Genomic DNA, 15,774 nt, shown 5'->3' with positions numbered 1-15,774 from the left:
GGATGCTATAGGGCAAGACAGGTCTACCAGTTGCACTGAAATGTGCAGACAAAAGCTTAAAGCCTCAGTCTCCTCCCGCACCCAGAGTGGCGTACAGCCAGTCAGTACCCACATGAAAGCAGGCACCTCATCTAATCTTGGACCCTCATCCCCTCCTTGGGCCCTCAGCACCAGAAACTGGATTGTCCCAGGGGGTTTCCCACAGTACCAAGGCAAGTGGGAACTGCCCCTCACAAGATCAAAAAAAAAGCTTTAGGAGGACAACCTTGAAGGACAGAGTGAATTTATTCCAAGAAGGTTGTAATTTTGGAAATCAAATGTCCATAGACACTGGGTCATGTGGCATAGTCCATAGTGTTAATAGTTAAGGCCTCTATTAGCAGTGACTTGCACTGGCTCATGACCACAAACAAGAGTAGAGACCCCCACCCCTGTTCCCACTCCCCCATCAAATCAGCCTGGGAGTGAGTGTGGAACAGGAAGTCTCTTCTCAGGCAGAAGCCAGACCTCCAAGGAAGGCCACAGGAAATGCCTCAAAGAGCCTCTTCAGGATTGGCCTTACCAGGGGACCCCAGCCATGTGCTAAAGCTGGTTGTCCTCCTCTTCCCAGGCCCTCATGGAGAGTGAGAAGGCCAAGGCTGGCCATGGATTTGTAAAGGCCACATTGGACACTATGCTTGAGACTTTTCCTATGTCCAGAGGACAAGCCTAGGCCACAGTCAACCAGGAGGTACAGTCCTATTCCCAGGCACCACCAGTTTCACCAAACTCCAGAAAGGGCTGGGCCCAAGCTCACGTTGGCTGTTTTCCTTTGGGAGAAGGTTCACAAAGGGGTGGGCATAGAGTAGAGGCTGACCTTCCCATGGAGGAAAGAAGGGAGAGGCTGCTGCAGCTCCAGGTTTTCTCCTCTTACAGAAGGACAAACCTGGGAAGGGGCATCAGGTTGAGGTCTCACTCCCCAGCAGCTGCAGGCTCAGGCCCTGAGTGTCCACTTCTACCAGGTGGACGCTGTAGTTCCCGAGACCCTGGGAGCAAAGGACAGGTGTTTAGAGGGTTCTGGGCAAGTCTCAGGCCACGTCTCGTGCTGCAAGTGATCAGGGAGACTTGCAGCTGTAGCCCCTGCTTAGTGGTGAGACACACTGAGGGCTCCTGTCCCCCACCAATCACCACCCCCAGCACCACCAGGTACCTCAGTCTTGGCCAGCACAGCCTCCAGAGCCTCCTTTTGCTGCGGCTCCTTGGTCAACAGATACAGAAAGCCTCCACCACCTGCCCCTGCCAGGCTCTGGCCATGCACGTGAGGGGCCAGGACATCCATCATACGCCGCACAGCCAGGGGCTCACAGCCTGGAGCCATGAGCTTCTTTTGCTCCCAGTAAGTGGTCAGGCACTGGCCCAGCAGAGGCAGGCTCCCTGGGTGGGGGGCAGAGAAGGGAGTGGTGTGCCTGAGCTGGAATACTCAACACCTATTTCTGGACTGAATAATGTGCCAAGAAGCACTACTTAACCAGTGTCCTGGTGAAAAACCTAGGTCCAGTGCTGGCTGGAAATAGGAGTGATAAAGCCCACCTCAAGGGTTGAGGACTAAAGTGCATAGAGCAGCTGGCATAGTGCCCAGTACAGTGTTCAATCATGTAGACACAGACATGGAACCCTGATCAGCTGACTCCCCAGAACTCAAGAGGCTGAGCCTCCACCCCAGTCTGCTTCCTGGTAGGTGGGGCTGGAGGCCTCCCTCATGATGCAAGTGTTATCCTGAGAAAGGACTCCCACCCACCTAAGTGTGAGACCCTGTGGAGGGCAGACAGTAGGCTTCTGTCCCCAGGGGCCTCCTACACGGGGCCCGGGCCAGGCCTGCAAAGGCTCCTGGCCTCAGACCCACAGGCAACAAGGTACTCACTCCTGATGCCCTGAGCTCCAGGCAAGAAGCACCTCACCTTGGCGGAAGGCTTTTGCACACTCCTCGGTGTGCCGCACCAGGCTGTGGGCATTCTGCACGACAGCAGGCAGCCGGGCATACCAGCTCCTCAGCACATCCTGCAGATGGGGCAGGAGGAATGCAATGAGGATCTGAGCCCAGCTGAGCCATTTGCCTCCCACCTTCCTCCTGAGGCCAGGGCTCACCTGCAGCAGATTCCGGGCCAGGCGTGTCTTGCCAGTGTATACCAGGAGCAGGTGGTCATTGAGCTTCCGGAGGAAGCCCTCAGGCACAGTGATCTCTTCCACCTCCACCTTCAGTGGCAGCTGAGCCCGGGAGCGCCCCACCTTGATGCCAGGCACGAGGCCACCCACTTGGTCCTGCCAGCCACCTCCTGCAAGCCCAGGGTCCCATCACTTTTGGAGCCTATCTGTCCCAACTTCTCTCTCCCAGCCCAGGCTCCCAGTCCTGCACCCCTGACAAGCACCAGCATGGGAAGCCCGCTTCTCCCGACCCAGGCTGAGCCAGGTGAGCTGTGCAGCTTCTGCCCCCAGCCTTCAGAACAGGACGAGCCCAGCAAGTGGAAAGCGTTACGGAGCCAAGCTTGAAACTCACAACGCCTGAGTTTGGATGCAGACCTACTGTGTAACTGGAATTGGGGTAAGCCATATCAAAGGATAAGACCTAACAGTAAACTGCTCCCCTCAAGGAGAGATAACATGGGACTTCCCCTGAAGCTTAACGGTTCCCTGCACCCTGTCTTTTCTAATAAAGGGTGTTGATGTTGGAAAGCTTTTTAGCATCTCTTATTGAAATTGAAAGAGCTTGTTCACATCTTGCTTTAGGAATGAAAGGTATGGATCTCTTCCTCTTGCAGCTATACAAAAGTGTCACAACTTGAGATAATTCTGGGATAGGCCTTTCATACCTGGGGCCTACAAGGATTTAAAGTACAAATTGCCAATGGCAGGGGGCATCTGGAACTTTAGGCATCAGGCCCCAAATGTCAAGAACTCCTTACCTGCACCCCTCTCCGTCAGAGCACTTGGCACAGCTTGTGATTATACATTCATGTGAGTGGTTATTGAGTAAGGCCTGTCTCCAACAGACCATATGCCTTCTGAGGGCAAAGACCCTGTTTTTGCTCATTTTATCCCCAAGGCCCAGCACAGAGTGGATACTCTGATCAGCTGACTCCCTGGAACTCAACAATGGGGCTGAGCCTCCTTCAATTGACCAAATGAAGGATTTGAATGCTACACCTCAAAAGGAAAGTTAACAGGCTGCCCTTTTTGCTAATGACTACCCATTATGTGATGTGAATCAGGGCAACAAAAGGAGGAGACTGGGCTACAAAGTGACCAGAGAAGATACCATCATCAGGCATCTATCTGTCCTTGCGGCAGCTTCCTTCCCAGCGTCCTGTGGATGAGGCCCTGCATCCTGAGGTGACCAGAGCACCCTAGGATCTGGAGTCAGACAAACTAGCTGCTCTCCATTGTGCATGGATTCCAAAGGGCCACGGTGGTGCAGAGGTGGAAGGTGTTAGTAGCATTCTATTATGATCACAGCCATATGGTAGTGGGGGGGCACAAAGGACCACAGCCCATGGGCAGGGCAAGTTGCCAGAAGGCAAGCTAAAAGTCCTGTCCCCTATTCCAAATCCACCTCTGCCCAGCCTCACCCTGAGAGACAGCCCTAGGTGGGGACAGAATCATGAGAAATAGCACCTGGTATAATGGGTACCTAATAAAACACATGAAAGGTGCAGCACAGAATCTAGTACTTAGTAGGTACTCCTAAAGCATCAGGTCCTTAGAGATAGAAACATTTGAAGTTGAAAACCACCAGAAAGGGTCAGAGTGGTAAGAAGGAAGCTCTAACCAACTTCAAGGAAGCTTTGACCACGCATATGTATACGTGGCTGTCTGCAAGTCCCGGGAGACCCTGGAAGCCCTTGGGAAAATGTCCATGACTTCCCTCCTGCCCCAGGGCAGTCCCATACCTGTGGTGAGCACCTGTTCCAGGTGCAGCACTGCATGGATCAGGGCCTCTGTGCCCACTACCCGGCCCGCGGCCCTCTGCAAGGCAGCCAGGGCTGCGCCGGCCAGGATGCTGCTAGTGCCTGCAGGGTGCAGAGGAAAGTGCCAGACATGAAACAGCTCTGCCCAGCTCACTCCTCAGCTGGGCAGAGGCCAGGGAGGGGACCGGAGGCGAGGCTGGAGGTTAGGGATGCGACTGGTGGGCAGCAGGGAGACAGGGCCCACCCACCGAGACCAGAGCCATGGGGCAGCTCAGACCAGGTATGCAGCTCGAAGCCACCCCCAAAGGTGTGCAGCAGCTGCTCTCTCAGGGAAAGCTTGGAGCCAACATGCACGATCCCCGCACAGATGAAGGTTGCCTTCAGCAGAGCCCCTGTGGAAGGACCAGCAAGGAATTTGATCTTCAAGGGTAGAAGCAGATACCCCAAACTACGTCCACTATTGCCCAGCCCAGCACGGGGCTCACTGGGAGATAAAACCCCAGAAGTATTGGAGGCCCTATCTCCAAGCCATAAAAGGGCCTCTGGTCCCCCCAGCACAGGCAAATGTGCCAGCCCTACCTCCTTGGGCCTGCATGTACCCGGGCAGGATGACTTCAGGGCTCCTCCACCAGACTGGCTCACCCTCAGGACAGGCCTCCATGGCCTGCAGGGTCTCCAAGGTTCTGCCCCCATCCCTCAGCTGGCCATGCGTGCCATTCCCACCTGCAGATGTCACAGGTGCCCTGACCTGGGGCATGGGGCTGGCAGTAATCCTGCAGGTCATCTAGGTTCCGGCACACTGTCTTCATGGTCATCTTGTCCTGCTGAGGCCCCACTGCCAGCCACAGCTCAGGCTCTGGGATGCGGCGTGCCCTGGCCCCAATGGGCCGGCGGCCATCCACTCGCACAGCCAGACCCAGCACTGCCCCACCAAGCTCATAGGCAAGGGGTGGCGTGTCACTCCAGCCACCTTCAGCAGTTAGACAAGACCAAGTTAGTCACAGGGCAGCCAGCCCAGCCCTGGGGTGGCTACCCTCACCCCACCACGCCACAAGGGGCTCACCGGAGAAATCCACGCGAGCAGGGCACTCAGCCACCACCCACCGCCCAGGTGCTGGCGGCTCCACTGCCTCCATGGAGACAAAGTGCTGGGCTGACATCACAGCCTGGCGGATCAGAATCTGCCCAGCTCCCTCGTAGTGGCGGGCAGCTCGCACTAGCAACGCTGGCCTGCCAAGAGGGATGGGAGAGACAGTGGCGTGGAACCCCAAGCTGGGGGTGGACTGCCTGGGTTTGGGGACCTGACTGCCCTAGGTAACCGTGGTAAGAGGGGCCTACCTCTCCGTGGGTTTCCACCTCCAAGGATGGCCAAGGACTTCTCCAAAAGTTGTGAGCACCCACCTGCTCAGCCACTTGTCCCGCTCCTGGGCAAGTGCCTGCACCCCGGCCGCCAGGTCTCCACACTCCAGATATGAGAAGGGCTGCATCCACTCGGGATTGGCGGCTGGACCGCTCCGTAAGCCTCCCTGGCCCTCTGCCATGCAGCCCAGTACATCCGCCACACAGGCGAGAGCCCGGGCCGCCACCCCAGGGTCTTCCGCACCGGCTGCAACTGAACGGCCAGGAGTCAGGGTGGCAGGGGAGGGGGCCTGCCCCCAGGGCCCTCTGCCCCCAGAGACTACTCAGCAGTCCCCCAAACACTCCAGGTCCTTCACACCTCTTCACCTGGACCCAAGATATATTCTTGCCTATGAATGTTCCCTGCTCCTCCGCCAAGCAAGGTTCTTCTCAACCTATCAGCCCCAGCCCCCTCTTCACCCCCTCACCCAGAATGTCCACAGTGGTTAGGAGCTCAGGCTTCAGGGTCAAACCACCCGGGTTCGGTCTCAGCCCCACCATCAACCAGCTTCACTGGGGCTAATGAGGTGTTGCCTAGCAGGCTACGGCTGAGCCCCCAGCCAGTGTGCCTGGGCCTCTGGGTAGAGCCAACCACATCCCAACCCGGTGCAAACTTTGCTGGGTTTGCTGATGCTCATAGGACCCAGAGGCTCAGCCCCAAGCCTCAGCCTCTCACCAAACTCCCCACTGATGGGGAGGAAACTTCCCCCCAAACTTACAAGTACACTCCACTGTGTCTCTCCCCCACTTTGAAGTTTCACAGCTCCCTAGTACCCTCAGGTTGATGATCCAGAGAGCAGGTAGGGCAGGTGACGCTGGGACTGGCTTTCCAGCATACTCACCCTGGTCCAGCGTGGCCAGCAGGGGCCCAGGACAGCCCTCTCGGACAGCGGCCCGGATCAGCGGGCACAGGCTGAGGTCCTGCCGAGCCTCCAGCACATGCCTCGCCTTATGCAGGGCCTGGCGGAAGAACAGGTCCCGGCGGGAGGCCAGTGTGGCAGCCCGGTCCAGGCACGGCTGCAGCTGCTCCCAGGACAGACGCCAGCAGGCTCGCCAGGCCCGCAGGGCCTTGCCCCTATCCTCCTGGGGGTCCAGCATCCACAGCATGTCCCGGGGTCCCAGGGCCCTCAAGGGGTGGAGCACGGGAAAGAGGCGGGCACTAAGAAGGCAACGTTCCGCAGGGGGCGTGTCTGGGTCCCACAGATCCCAGTCTCTGATGTGGGGGAAAGACATATTAGCAGGGGGGAAGCAAGGGCTCCTGCCTGATCACCAAGCCCTGACTGACTGTCAGCTGGGGGCTGGCTCATTCATGGTGACAGGACAGACTCCTCCAGAGGCAGCACAAGTGTGCAGCTCAGAGAGAGAGGCCCGGCTGCCTTGCCTCTTTTCCCAGGCCACTGGACAAAATCCCAAACCCTGAGCATAGCCAGCAATCTGTAGTTGCTCAGAAAGATGGTGGGACAAATCAGGCTGCCCAAAACTACCTTGGACCCCAGGGATGGTTAGGGGGCCGGGTATTGCTCTGGGGCAGGAGCAAGGGCAGGGGTGAGCCTCAGAGAAGCAGATGCCCTGCCCTAGCTGCCTAGGCCTGTAGAGTCCCATCTGGGCCGTTAACCTTACCGAACGCCTGTCTTCTGGAAGAATTCACTCCAGGACATGTTAAGATACGTTCCTGTCCCCTGTCTCTGGGGGAAGAGGAGGAGGCAGGAAAGGGGTTAGGGACACTGAGGCCAGAGGGGATAGCAAGAGTGACGAGCACATATGCAAGGAAATTCTGAGACACCAGCGTCAAGCCCTGGAGCCTCGATGTTCCTGCCCAGGTGCCTGGCACTCGGCCCAATCCATCATAACCAGCTCTGAGGTCCAAGGTGGGTCACCACCCTCCCTGTGCCTCAGTGTCTGGCCTATAACACGGGCCACCCCACCAAGCCCACCACATAGAGCAGACAAGGAGGGTGGTGAAGGCCTGTTGAGACAACTGGCTGCACCCTCCTCACCACCTATCCCTCAGGCCAGTGTTCAGGGAGACTTGTAGGAGATGGGCTGGGACCCTCGGGGAGGCAGGGTGGACACCTAACCTCCCAGCTGTCCAGACGGCCAACGAGGGTGAAGACACGGCTGGGGGCGCCGTGCAGCCGCACGTGGTGTCCCTGCAGGACGAGGTCATGCAGCTCCAAGCCGTGCAGTGCCTTGCACTGGGCCGTGTCCAGGCCACTCACCAAGCAGCCAGTGCCGATATGAACAGGGCCCTGATAGGAGAAAAGGTATGCATCCTAGCACAGCCCTAAGTACCTACACACACACACACACACACACACACACACACACACACACACACACGACCCTGGCCCCTGGAGCGCTGCCCTCCTGCTTGCCCCTGGCCTCACCTGAAGATGGCAGTGCTGCAGGACACTCCCAGGACCCAGTTGGACAGGGCCTTCCAGCAGGCAGCTGACCACGGAGCTCTTGGCACCCAGGAGCTGTGGCTCCTGGGAAGCCAAGCAGAATGTTGTGAGGGCCCAGGACCCAGGCTCCCCCACAGCCAAGGCCCCAGCCAGAATGCCTGCTGCTCCCTGTGCCCTGACAGCCAGGCACATCCCTCTGCCCTGACCCCAGCCTCAGGCCAACTCCCATCCCCTCTTGTTCATGCCGCTCTTCCAGAGGCTCCCCCAGCAGCGTGCTCCACCTGTGTTCTCCTCCAGTACAAATCTGAACTCAGTAACAGAGGTACCAAATGACAGCTCTCCCAGGAATCCTCTCCCATCTGTGCAGCTACCCCTATCCCTGCCACCCTGAGGGCCACCTATGAGTTCTCCCTGCCACTTTTCTCAGCCCATGGGAATGACCCAGGCCCATCACCTCAAATGTGCTTATCCCCCAGCAGACCCCACAGAAAAGCATGAAGGGAGTCTTCTCTAGTTTCTCAGGCAGACCTGCATGTAGAATCCTGAAATGACCACTTACTGGCTCTGTGGATTTAAGCAAGCTACTTAACCTCTCTGAGCCTCCAGTGCCTCATGTGTGAAATGGGGATAATAACACCTACACCTACTGTATTCCAAGGATGGGCTATTCCTTCCCTTTCCTGGAGCCCCCATCCCACCTGTCCACAGGCACCCAGCAGGCACTTCTGCTGGCCCTCCCTCCAGGCAGGTCTTACCTCCACCTGGGAGTGCACTACCTGGGCCCTGGGAGCCCCTGGGAATGTGAGGCTGTGTAAGAACTCACTGGCCGAGCTGGTCATGTAGCTGTAGCTGCCATCAGGGACATAAGCTGTAAAGATACAAGCACCGACCCCAACCCCATGCCTGCTGCAGCTCTGATGCCAGGCCAGGCCTCCCACCGAAGACACCTCTTAACCAGGCCAGGGGAAGGCAGGCATGGCAATGAGCCCATTGTGCCGATGGGGAAGCTGAGATCCAGAGAGACTCAGCAACCTGTCCAAGTCACACAGCTAGAAAGTAGAAAGACTGGAACTGGAGCCCAGGAACAAGACAAAGGAAGAAGGGAAGAGGGCTACAGGCTCTGGATTCGGAGCGGGTAATTGTCTGGCATGCACTAGGCCTGCATGGTCCAGAAGCCTGGGGGCCAGGCAGGCAGCTGCCTCATCCTGGGGGGGTCCTCACTCCCGTGGTCTCCCCAGAGAGCCAAGAGGTAGTACCCACCCATGGTGAGGGGCTGGTCACGAAGCTCCCTCCACAGTTCAGCCCGGGCACCCTGCAGGTAACTTCCGATGTCCATGTCACCTTGGCCCATCTCTGGAGGCTGCCCCACCAGGAAGTCCTCCCTGTTCACGTTCCGGGCCATGCAGAGCAGGATGTCGAAAAAGAGAGATAGCTGGGGAAGGGGTAGGAAGCACATCTATTGAGAAGGTTCCTAGATTGAGCTGGGGCAGTCCCATTCCCAGAGACACTGACCCAGAGAAGAAAGGGACCACCAGGCTGCCAGTGTCAGGGCCTCTACCCAAGGCCAGGGGTCCCCAGCCCACACCCCCAGTCACCTGGACAGGCCGGGCTCCAGAGTCTAAGCCCATGTAGGTGCAGGCATCCAAGGGCGGGCTCACATGGGTGGCCAGGAGGTGCTCAGCAGTCTCCACAGAGAAGAAGGCGATCCCTGAGACCTAGAGAGGTCAAGTCAGGTTGTGGGACTCTGGGGCCAGCCTGGGCCCTGAATTGGGAAGGACTCATGCAGATGGGCCAAGCAAGGCTGGCTGCCATACCAGGCAGGGTCTTTTGTCTTTGGGCCACTCCAGCACCCAGGATCCAGGCTTAATGGGAGTGGGCTCCCACCAAGGGACCCCTCAACATCCACCTTCTGGGACCCCCACCCCAATTGTCAGGCCTCCCTGAACTAGAGACAGAGAATGAGAAATAGTTCCCCATCTTCATCAAGGTCCAGTCCCAGACCCTTACCCAATGTTCCTATCCTTGCCTTTCATTCTAGAAGGATCCCCCAAATCAGATTCTAGACTTCCTCCCAAATGCGTTCCTGAAATTACTCACAGGCTGGTTCCAGCCTTTCTGCCACACCTGCCTCAGATTCTGGCTCCACCAGCTCCCCTGAATGCCAGTTCTAGACCTTACTTGGATCCTGGTTCTAGCCTGCCCCAGAATCTTCCAGAAGGAGTGCAGATAGGCAAACCCTCCCTTCCTCGTCCCATAAGGTCTCCAAAGAACCTAGCATGGGTCTGGCAGCTGTACCAGTGGCACCCGCCCATCCGGCCTGGCACATTGTTGTATCTCTGCCTCGGTGCCCTGGTAGTAAATGTCCAAAACGAAGCCCTATGTGGGGAGAAAACAGAGTTAGGGAAAGGAGCAAGAAAGGACCAGCAAGGAGGGCACCGCAAGGTGTTCTCCAAACGAAAACCTAGGACAGAAGTCTGACAGGTACCGGGGTGCTCCCAAGGACACGAGCACTGAAGACTCCCACCCCTGATGGTAGAGGGCAGGTTTTGCATGTTTTCACAGCCTCGAGCACAGACCCTAGCACAGGGTCGGTGTGCAATTCATGTTTGGCAAAAGACTAAGTGAGCACAAGGGCTGTTCAGAGGGGACCTCCTCCAAATCCAGACCAGGCTAGAAAGTCCAGGATGAGAGGATTCCCCAAGCATAGGACCAGGAGGCCAACCCAGATGGTCAAGCTGCCCACACAGCTGCCCCAGGGGCCCTACCTGGGAGTCAGTGAGGTAAACGCCATGGTTCCGGGCATAGGCTGGGTTCCCTGGAAGGGCAATCACTTTTGCTCCCCGGAAGTTGTCCCAGCTGATCCCTGTGAATGGGGCAGTTAGGAGGTTCCCCCAGGGGCCTCAACCCAAGACAGGGGTCTCCAACCAGGTGGAGGCAAGAGCACAGGGCAGGGGCATCCAGACAACTCTAAAGGGAATATCGTTTCCAAAGCCAAATGGGCATTCAATTCCTCTGGGAGAATGACAATACCTCCCCTCCCCAAATTCTTCCACAGAGCCCTGCAGGGCAGAAGGGGCAGGGCTGGGTGTCTCCATCCTACAGCCAAGAAGACTGAGGCCCAGAAGGGGAAGCCCTAACTCGGTCTGGGCTTCATTCTCCACACCCTACAGTTTCCTTTCTGAACAGGGCATCAGGCCAGGCCCAGAGACCAAGTGAAGAAAGGTATCTGGCTGTGGCCAGGGAAGGCGGTCCCAAGGCTTCTCAGACTCACCTGGGTTTGGAGGAACAGACAGGAGCATGTCGGTGCTGCAAACCCACACACCCGGTGGGGAGCCTGGGCCCAGCTGTGGAGAGAGACAGAATGCAGCTGGTGGCCTGGACCAACCCTTCCTCTGCTCCCACACAGCCCAGTCTTGGCCTGTTCTATGCACTCCAGCAGCCATCCTGTCCAGAAAGATCCTGTCTGCCGAGGTAACAGGGCCTCCCCTGACCCATGGCGCTGATGCCAACCCTCCCCCATCCTCTGAGGGCCACACCTCCCCACCAATGTGGCCAAGACTAACCTTCAGAAGCTCTAACTCTGGGCACCTCCAAAGCCTTTCTTCCTGGCGTCTCCTGTCTGCGCCAGCACAGAATATACAGCTGCTGGTGCAGTGGGAGGGGTGTGGCTGTCTCTGGGATGAGGCCCTGTGGTTATGGCCAGCCTTACCCGATGGCTCATGGTGTCCAGCAAGCAGTCCAGGTTGCAGACCACAGCCTCCACCGGAGCCTGGGGGTTCTCCACAGGGAGGCAGGTGAAGGCCCTGCCACAGTCGTCAAAAGGGAAGTCTCGGCCCTAAGGAGGGAGCACGGACAGGAAAAGAACCCTTGGGGCAGAGAGCCTGGGGACAGCCTATCAGCTGTGCAAAGGCAGGAAGCCATCAACCTAGAAGACTTTTAAAAATGTGTTTTCTCGGGGGGCGCCTGGGTGGCGCAGTCGGTTAAGCGTCCGACTTCAGCCAGGTCACGATCTCGCGGTCCGTGAGTTCGAGCCCCGCGTCGGGCTCTGGGCTGATGGCTCAGAGCCTGGAGCCTGTTTCCGATTCTGTGTCTCCCTCTCTCTCTGCCCCTCGCCCGTTCATGCTCTGTCTCTCTCTGTCCCAAAAATAAATAAACGTTGAAAAAAAAAAAAAATTTTTAAAAAAAAAAATGTGTTTTCTCGGGGTGCCTGGCTGGCTTAGTCAGTGGAGCACGCAACTCTTGATTTCCGAGTCGTGAGTTCGAGTGTTGGGCATGGAGCCTACCTAATAAATCAGTAACTTAAAAAGTGTTTTCTTGTTTTATTTTTTTCTTAAAATGTTTTCAATTATATGATTATGGTGAAAAATTAGAAAATGCAGATGTGCCCAAAGAAAACAGTTCCTCAGGGATGACAGCCATTGCCCTCATTTTGAGGTACATCCTTTTAGACTTTTCTTTAATTTTTTTCAATGAGATCATGAGAAGGTGGAGAGACAACAGTAACTAATACATACACACACACACACTACAAGTAAAACTAAGGGAAAAGTTTGGGAATTGTATCAATGTCAATATCTGACTGTGGTTACACTATAGCTGTTGAATTTGTTACCACTGGGGGGATATGGGCAAAGTTTACAAAGGCTTCTCTCTCTGTATTATTTCTTGCATGTGGATTGACATTCATCTTCATCAAAATTCCAATTAAAGGGGTCTTGGCTGGCTCAGTCAGTGGAGCCTGCGACTCTTGATCTCAGGACTGTGTGTTAGAGACTCACGCTAGGTGTAGAGATTATTTTAAAAAATCTTGGGGCCCCTGGGTGGCTCAGTCAGTTAAGCATCCGACACTTGATTTTGGCTCAGGTCATGATCTCATTGTTTGTGAGTTCAAGCCCCAGATCAGGTTCCGTGCTGACAGAACGGAGCCTGCTTGGGACTTTCTCTCTCCCTCTGTCTCTGTCCCTCCCCAACTCATTCTCTCTCTTTTTTTCTCTCTCTCAAAATAAATAAGTAAACTTTAAAAAATAAATAAAACTTCCAGTCTCCTCAGGCCTTTAAAAAAAAAAATCTTAAAAAAAAAAAAAAAAAGGAAAAGAATGGCTGAAGAAAGTTTAAAAACACACACACAAAATTCCAATTATAAAATTGAGATCAGGGCGCCTGGGTGGTTCAGTTGGTTGAGTGTCCGACCTCAGCTCAGATCATGATCTCATGGTTCGTGGGTTCGGGCCCCATGTCAGGCTCTGTGCTGACAGCTCAGAGCCCGGGGCCTGCTTCAGATTCTGTGTCTCCCTCTCTCTCTGCCCCTCCCCTGTTCATGCTTTGTCTCTCTCTCAAAAATAAGTAAACATTAAAAAAAAATTGAGATCATTCTATATAAACTTGTGTGGCTGGCCTTTTCCCCTTAACAATGAAAATACATCCATTGAATGATCACAGTGAGCCAGGCCAGGCCCCATTTCAGCATTTACATGGATCATCTCAGCACATCCACACAAAGTACAAACTGTTGCCATCTTCATTTTACAGATGAGGAAGGTAAGACCTAGAAAGAAAGGGTCAAGTGATTTGTCCAAGGTCACAGAGCTAGTAAGTCTCTTTCCAGGTAAATGTGTAGAGTTAGCTGGAATTTTTTTTTTTTTTTTAGTTTATTTATTTTGAGAGAGACAGAGCATGCGCGCACACACACGCAAGTGGGGGAAGGGCAGAGACAGGGAAAGAGAGAATCCCAAGCAAGCTCTGTGTTGTCAGAGCAGAGCCAATACAAGGCTCAATTCCATGAACCTCACGATCACGACCTGAGCCAAAATCACGAGTCAGATGCTTAACCGACTGAGCCACCCAGACGCCCCAGCTGGACTTTTAAATCATTGTCTAACATTCCACCAGGAGGATATACTGCTTATATTCAGCCAGTTCCCTATTTCTGGACATTTGGATCAATTCCGATTCTGATTCTTCTGTATCTGCACAAGGAACACCTTGCACACACACAATGGTAGAACAACTTTCTAACCCCGAGGATTGATGCTTCCAGCCTTCTCCATGGCCCCTGAAGAACTACAAGGCCCTCTACTAACCATGTGCAGGATAAGGATCCGGGCCGAGTGCAGGACATCAGATGTCACCACCTGTCAGAAGTGGAAGAGCCCCGTTGACAGAAGCTTGGGCAGATGGTACCCAAGGATGTTGTCCTCTTGTCCAGGGAGAGACCCCAACACAAATCCCCTCAGGTACCAAAGGAAGAAAAGACAAGGTCAAGACCAATGGCCATAGGCAAGCAAGGGGCAGCTCTGGCCCCTCCTGGATAAAGAAGCCTAGTGGCCCTCTACCTGGGCCACTTCTCTGCCCCTGCTTTTTGGGAAAAGCTACAAGCAAGGACGTGGGGCTGACTGGGTGACTCACAGTAAGTCAAGCTCCACGGCAACCACACAGTGGTGGCCTCCCCTGCCAGTGCCACCTCCATCATCAGAGCATGTCCATTCCTATGACCACCCTCACTCCCTACGTCAGGGTGCCATGAGGGCCAGGTGACTGAGTGAAGTGGCTGTGTGTGTCTGGAAGGTGAACCTGGTGGGAACACTGACCCCTGGGCCCTGCACAAAGCAGGCAGCCTTATCCCAGTTCCAGCAAAGAGATGCCATGTGGAAAGGAGAGCCAGGAAGTTTTCAAGAGACGCCAGAAAGCCCAATTCTGAGATACTGGCTCCGATGTTCTAAAACCGCTAAAAAGCCTGGCCCTGCCTTCTCCCCCCTCCTGATAAATCTACCCAAACTACATGCACAGAAACTAATACCAAATGCTGAACTGGCCAGGCAATGGAGCCCCAGGAGCATGTGACCTCGGAAACAATCTGTTTGAAGCCCGCATCCCCGTTCTGACCGGGACATGTGCCAGAGGATGGCACTTCATGAGCACTCACGGTGAAGCCTGCCCGGGCACTCAGGTGTTCCGCAGCCACCAGCAGGGCATTGAGGGTGGCTCCTCCACTGCCCACGCGCATCTCAGGGTCCTCCACAGCCAGTAACAGTGTCCCGGCCGGGATCTGCTCCCGCTTCTGCCGCACCTCCAGCTCTGTGGTCAGAGCACAAGCTGAGACTGGCCCCCAGCCTCCCCACCCTGGTCCAAAGCACCTAGAGCAAATCTACTGATAGCCATTATTTTATTTTCTTTGACCTAGGGGCTTCTTTTTAATTGAGGTATAATTGACATACATTTGTTTCAGCCGTGCAACACAATGATTTGATATTCGTAAAAAATATGGAATCTTCACAAATTTGCACGGTACCCTTGAGCAGCGGTCATGCTGACCTTCTCTGTGTGGTTCTATTTTCAGTACCTGTGCTGCCAGAGCGAGCACTCAGTAGCTTTTCATGGAGTAGCTCCTTAGATCTTCGCCCAACTCTGTGAGGTAAGTACAACCAATCCCATTTAACAGATGAAAACACTTGAGTCTCAGTGAAATGATACGATGTGTCTTGAGGTCTCATGGCTAGAAAGCAGCAGAATCTGGGCCTAAACCCAGGTTTCCTGGCTCCTGAGGCTGTGGAGGTATCGTGGGGGTTCTCCATCAGGGGTAAAGTGGGAAGGAGGGGGTCCCTACCTCTCTGGAAGACCTGGACATTATCCTTGTACTGGCACGTCAGGATGATGACCGTCCAATCAACCCCCTTCGGCTGCGTCATTCTGGCCAAACTTGAGGGGGTTCCCTGCGGCAGAGATACAGGTGTGTGTGGACATCTCAAAAAATTTATCTTACCCTGAAATTGATAGTTCAATGAACTTTTTTTTTTTTTTTTTTTTTTTTAATTTTTTTTTTTCAACGTTTATTTATTTTTGGGACAGAGAGAGACAGAGCATGAACGGGGGAGGGTCAGAGAGAGAGGGAGACACAGAATCGGAAACAGGCTCCAGGCTCTGAGCCATCAGCCCAGAGCCCGACGCGGGGCACGAACCCACGGACCGCGAGATCGTGACCTGGCTGAAGTCGGACGCTTAACCGACTGCGCCACCCAGGCGCCCCAACTTTT

The 15,774-nt window shown here is 55.1% G+C and overlaps 1 protein-coding gene and 1 non-coding gene across 2 annotated transcripts; both read right to left on the bottom strand.

The window, feature by feature from the left end:
- Positions 1-266: 266 nt before the first annotated feature.
- FCSK (fucose kinase) lies at positions 267-15,475 on the bottom strand. The gene is made up of 23 exons (XM_025920728.2): positions 15,348-15,475; positions 14,667-14,818; positions 13,825-13,875; positions 11,454-11,579; positions 11,016-11,088; positions 10,510-10,607; positions 10,040-10,120; positions 9,340-9,459; positions 9,005-9,176; positions 8,500-8,612; positions 7,727-7,828; positions 7,418-7,588; positions 6,960-7,024; positions 6,182-6,552; positions 5,343-5,553; positions 5,005-5,171; positions 4,690-4,911; positions 4,190-4,333; positions 3,924-4,043; positions 2,125-2,312; positions 1,938-2,037; positions 1,190-1,413; positions 267-1,025 (listed from the first exon to the last, which is right to left on the bottom strand). The coding sequence occupies exons 1-23, from the start codon at positions 15,427-15,429 to the stop codon at positions 939-941; spliced, it is 3,240 nt and encodes a 1,079-aa protein (XP_025776513.1). The 5' UTR covers positions 15,430-15,475; the 3' UTR covers positions 267-938.
- LOC112857606 (U6 spliceosomal RNA) lies at positions 14,998-15,104 on the bottom strand. The gene has a single exon (XR_003223336.1). It is a non-coding gene; the product is annotated as a U6 spliceosomal RNA (small nuclear RNA).
- Positions 15,476-15,774: the final 299 nt, after the last annotated feature.

The sequence above is a fragment of the Puma concolor genome, chromosome E2 (assembly GCF_028749965.1).
Source record: "Puma concolor isolate L17-30 chromosome E2, mPumCon1.1.hap2, whole genome shotgun sequence".
Classification (NCBI taxonomy): Eukaryota; Metazoa; Chordata; class Mammalia; order Carnivora; family Felidae; genus Puma; species Puma concolor.
Note: the sequence above shows the minus strand (reverse complement) of the source record. Positions and strands in the feature narration are given on the sequence as shown.

Excerpts from the sequence above, each read along its gene's own strand:
- FCSK (XM_025920728.2), bottom strand. The coding sequence starts at position 15,429 with ATGACGCAGCCGAAGGGGGTTGATTGGACGGTCATCATCCTGACGTGC. Across the intron at positions 7,589-7,726 it reads TGCAGCACTGCCATCTTCAG|GGCCCTGTTCATATCGGCAC; the intron begins GTGAGGCCAGGG and ends TTCTCCTATCAG. Across the intron at positions 5,172-5,342 it reads CGGGACAAGTGGCTGAGCAG|GCCAGCGTTGCTAGTGCGAG; the intron begins GTGGGTGCTCAC and ends CCCTCTTGGCAG.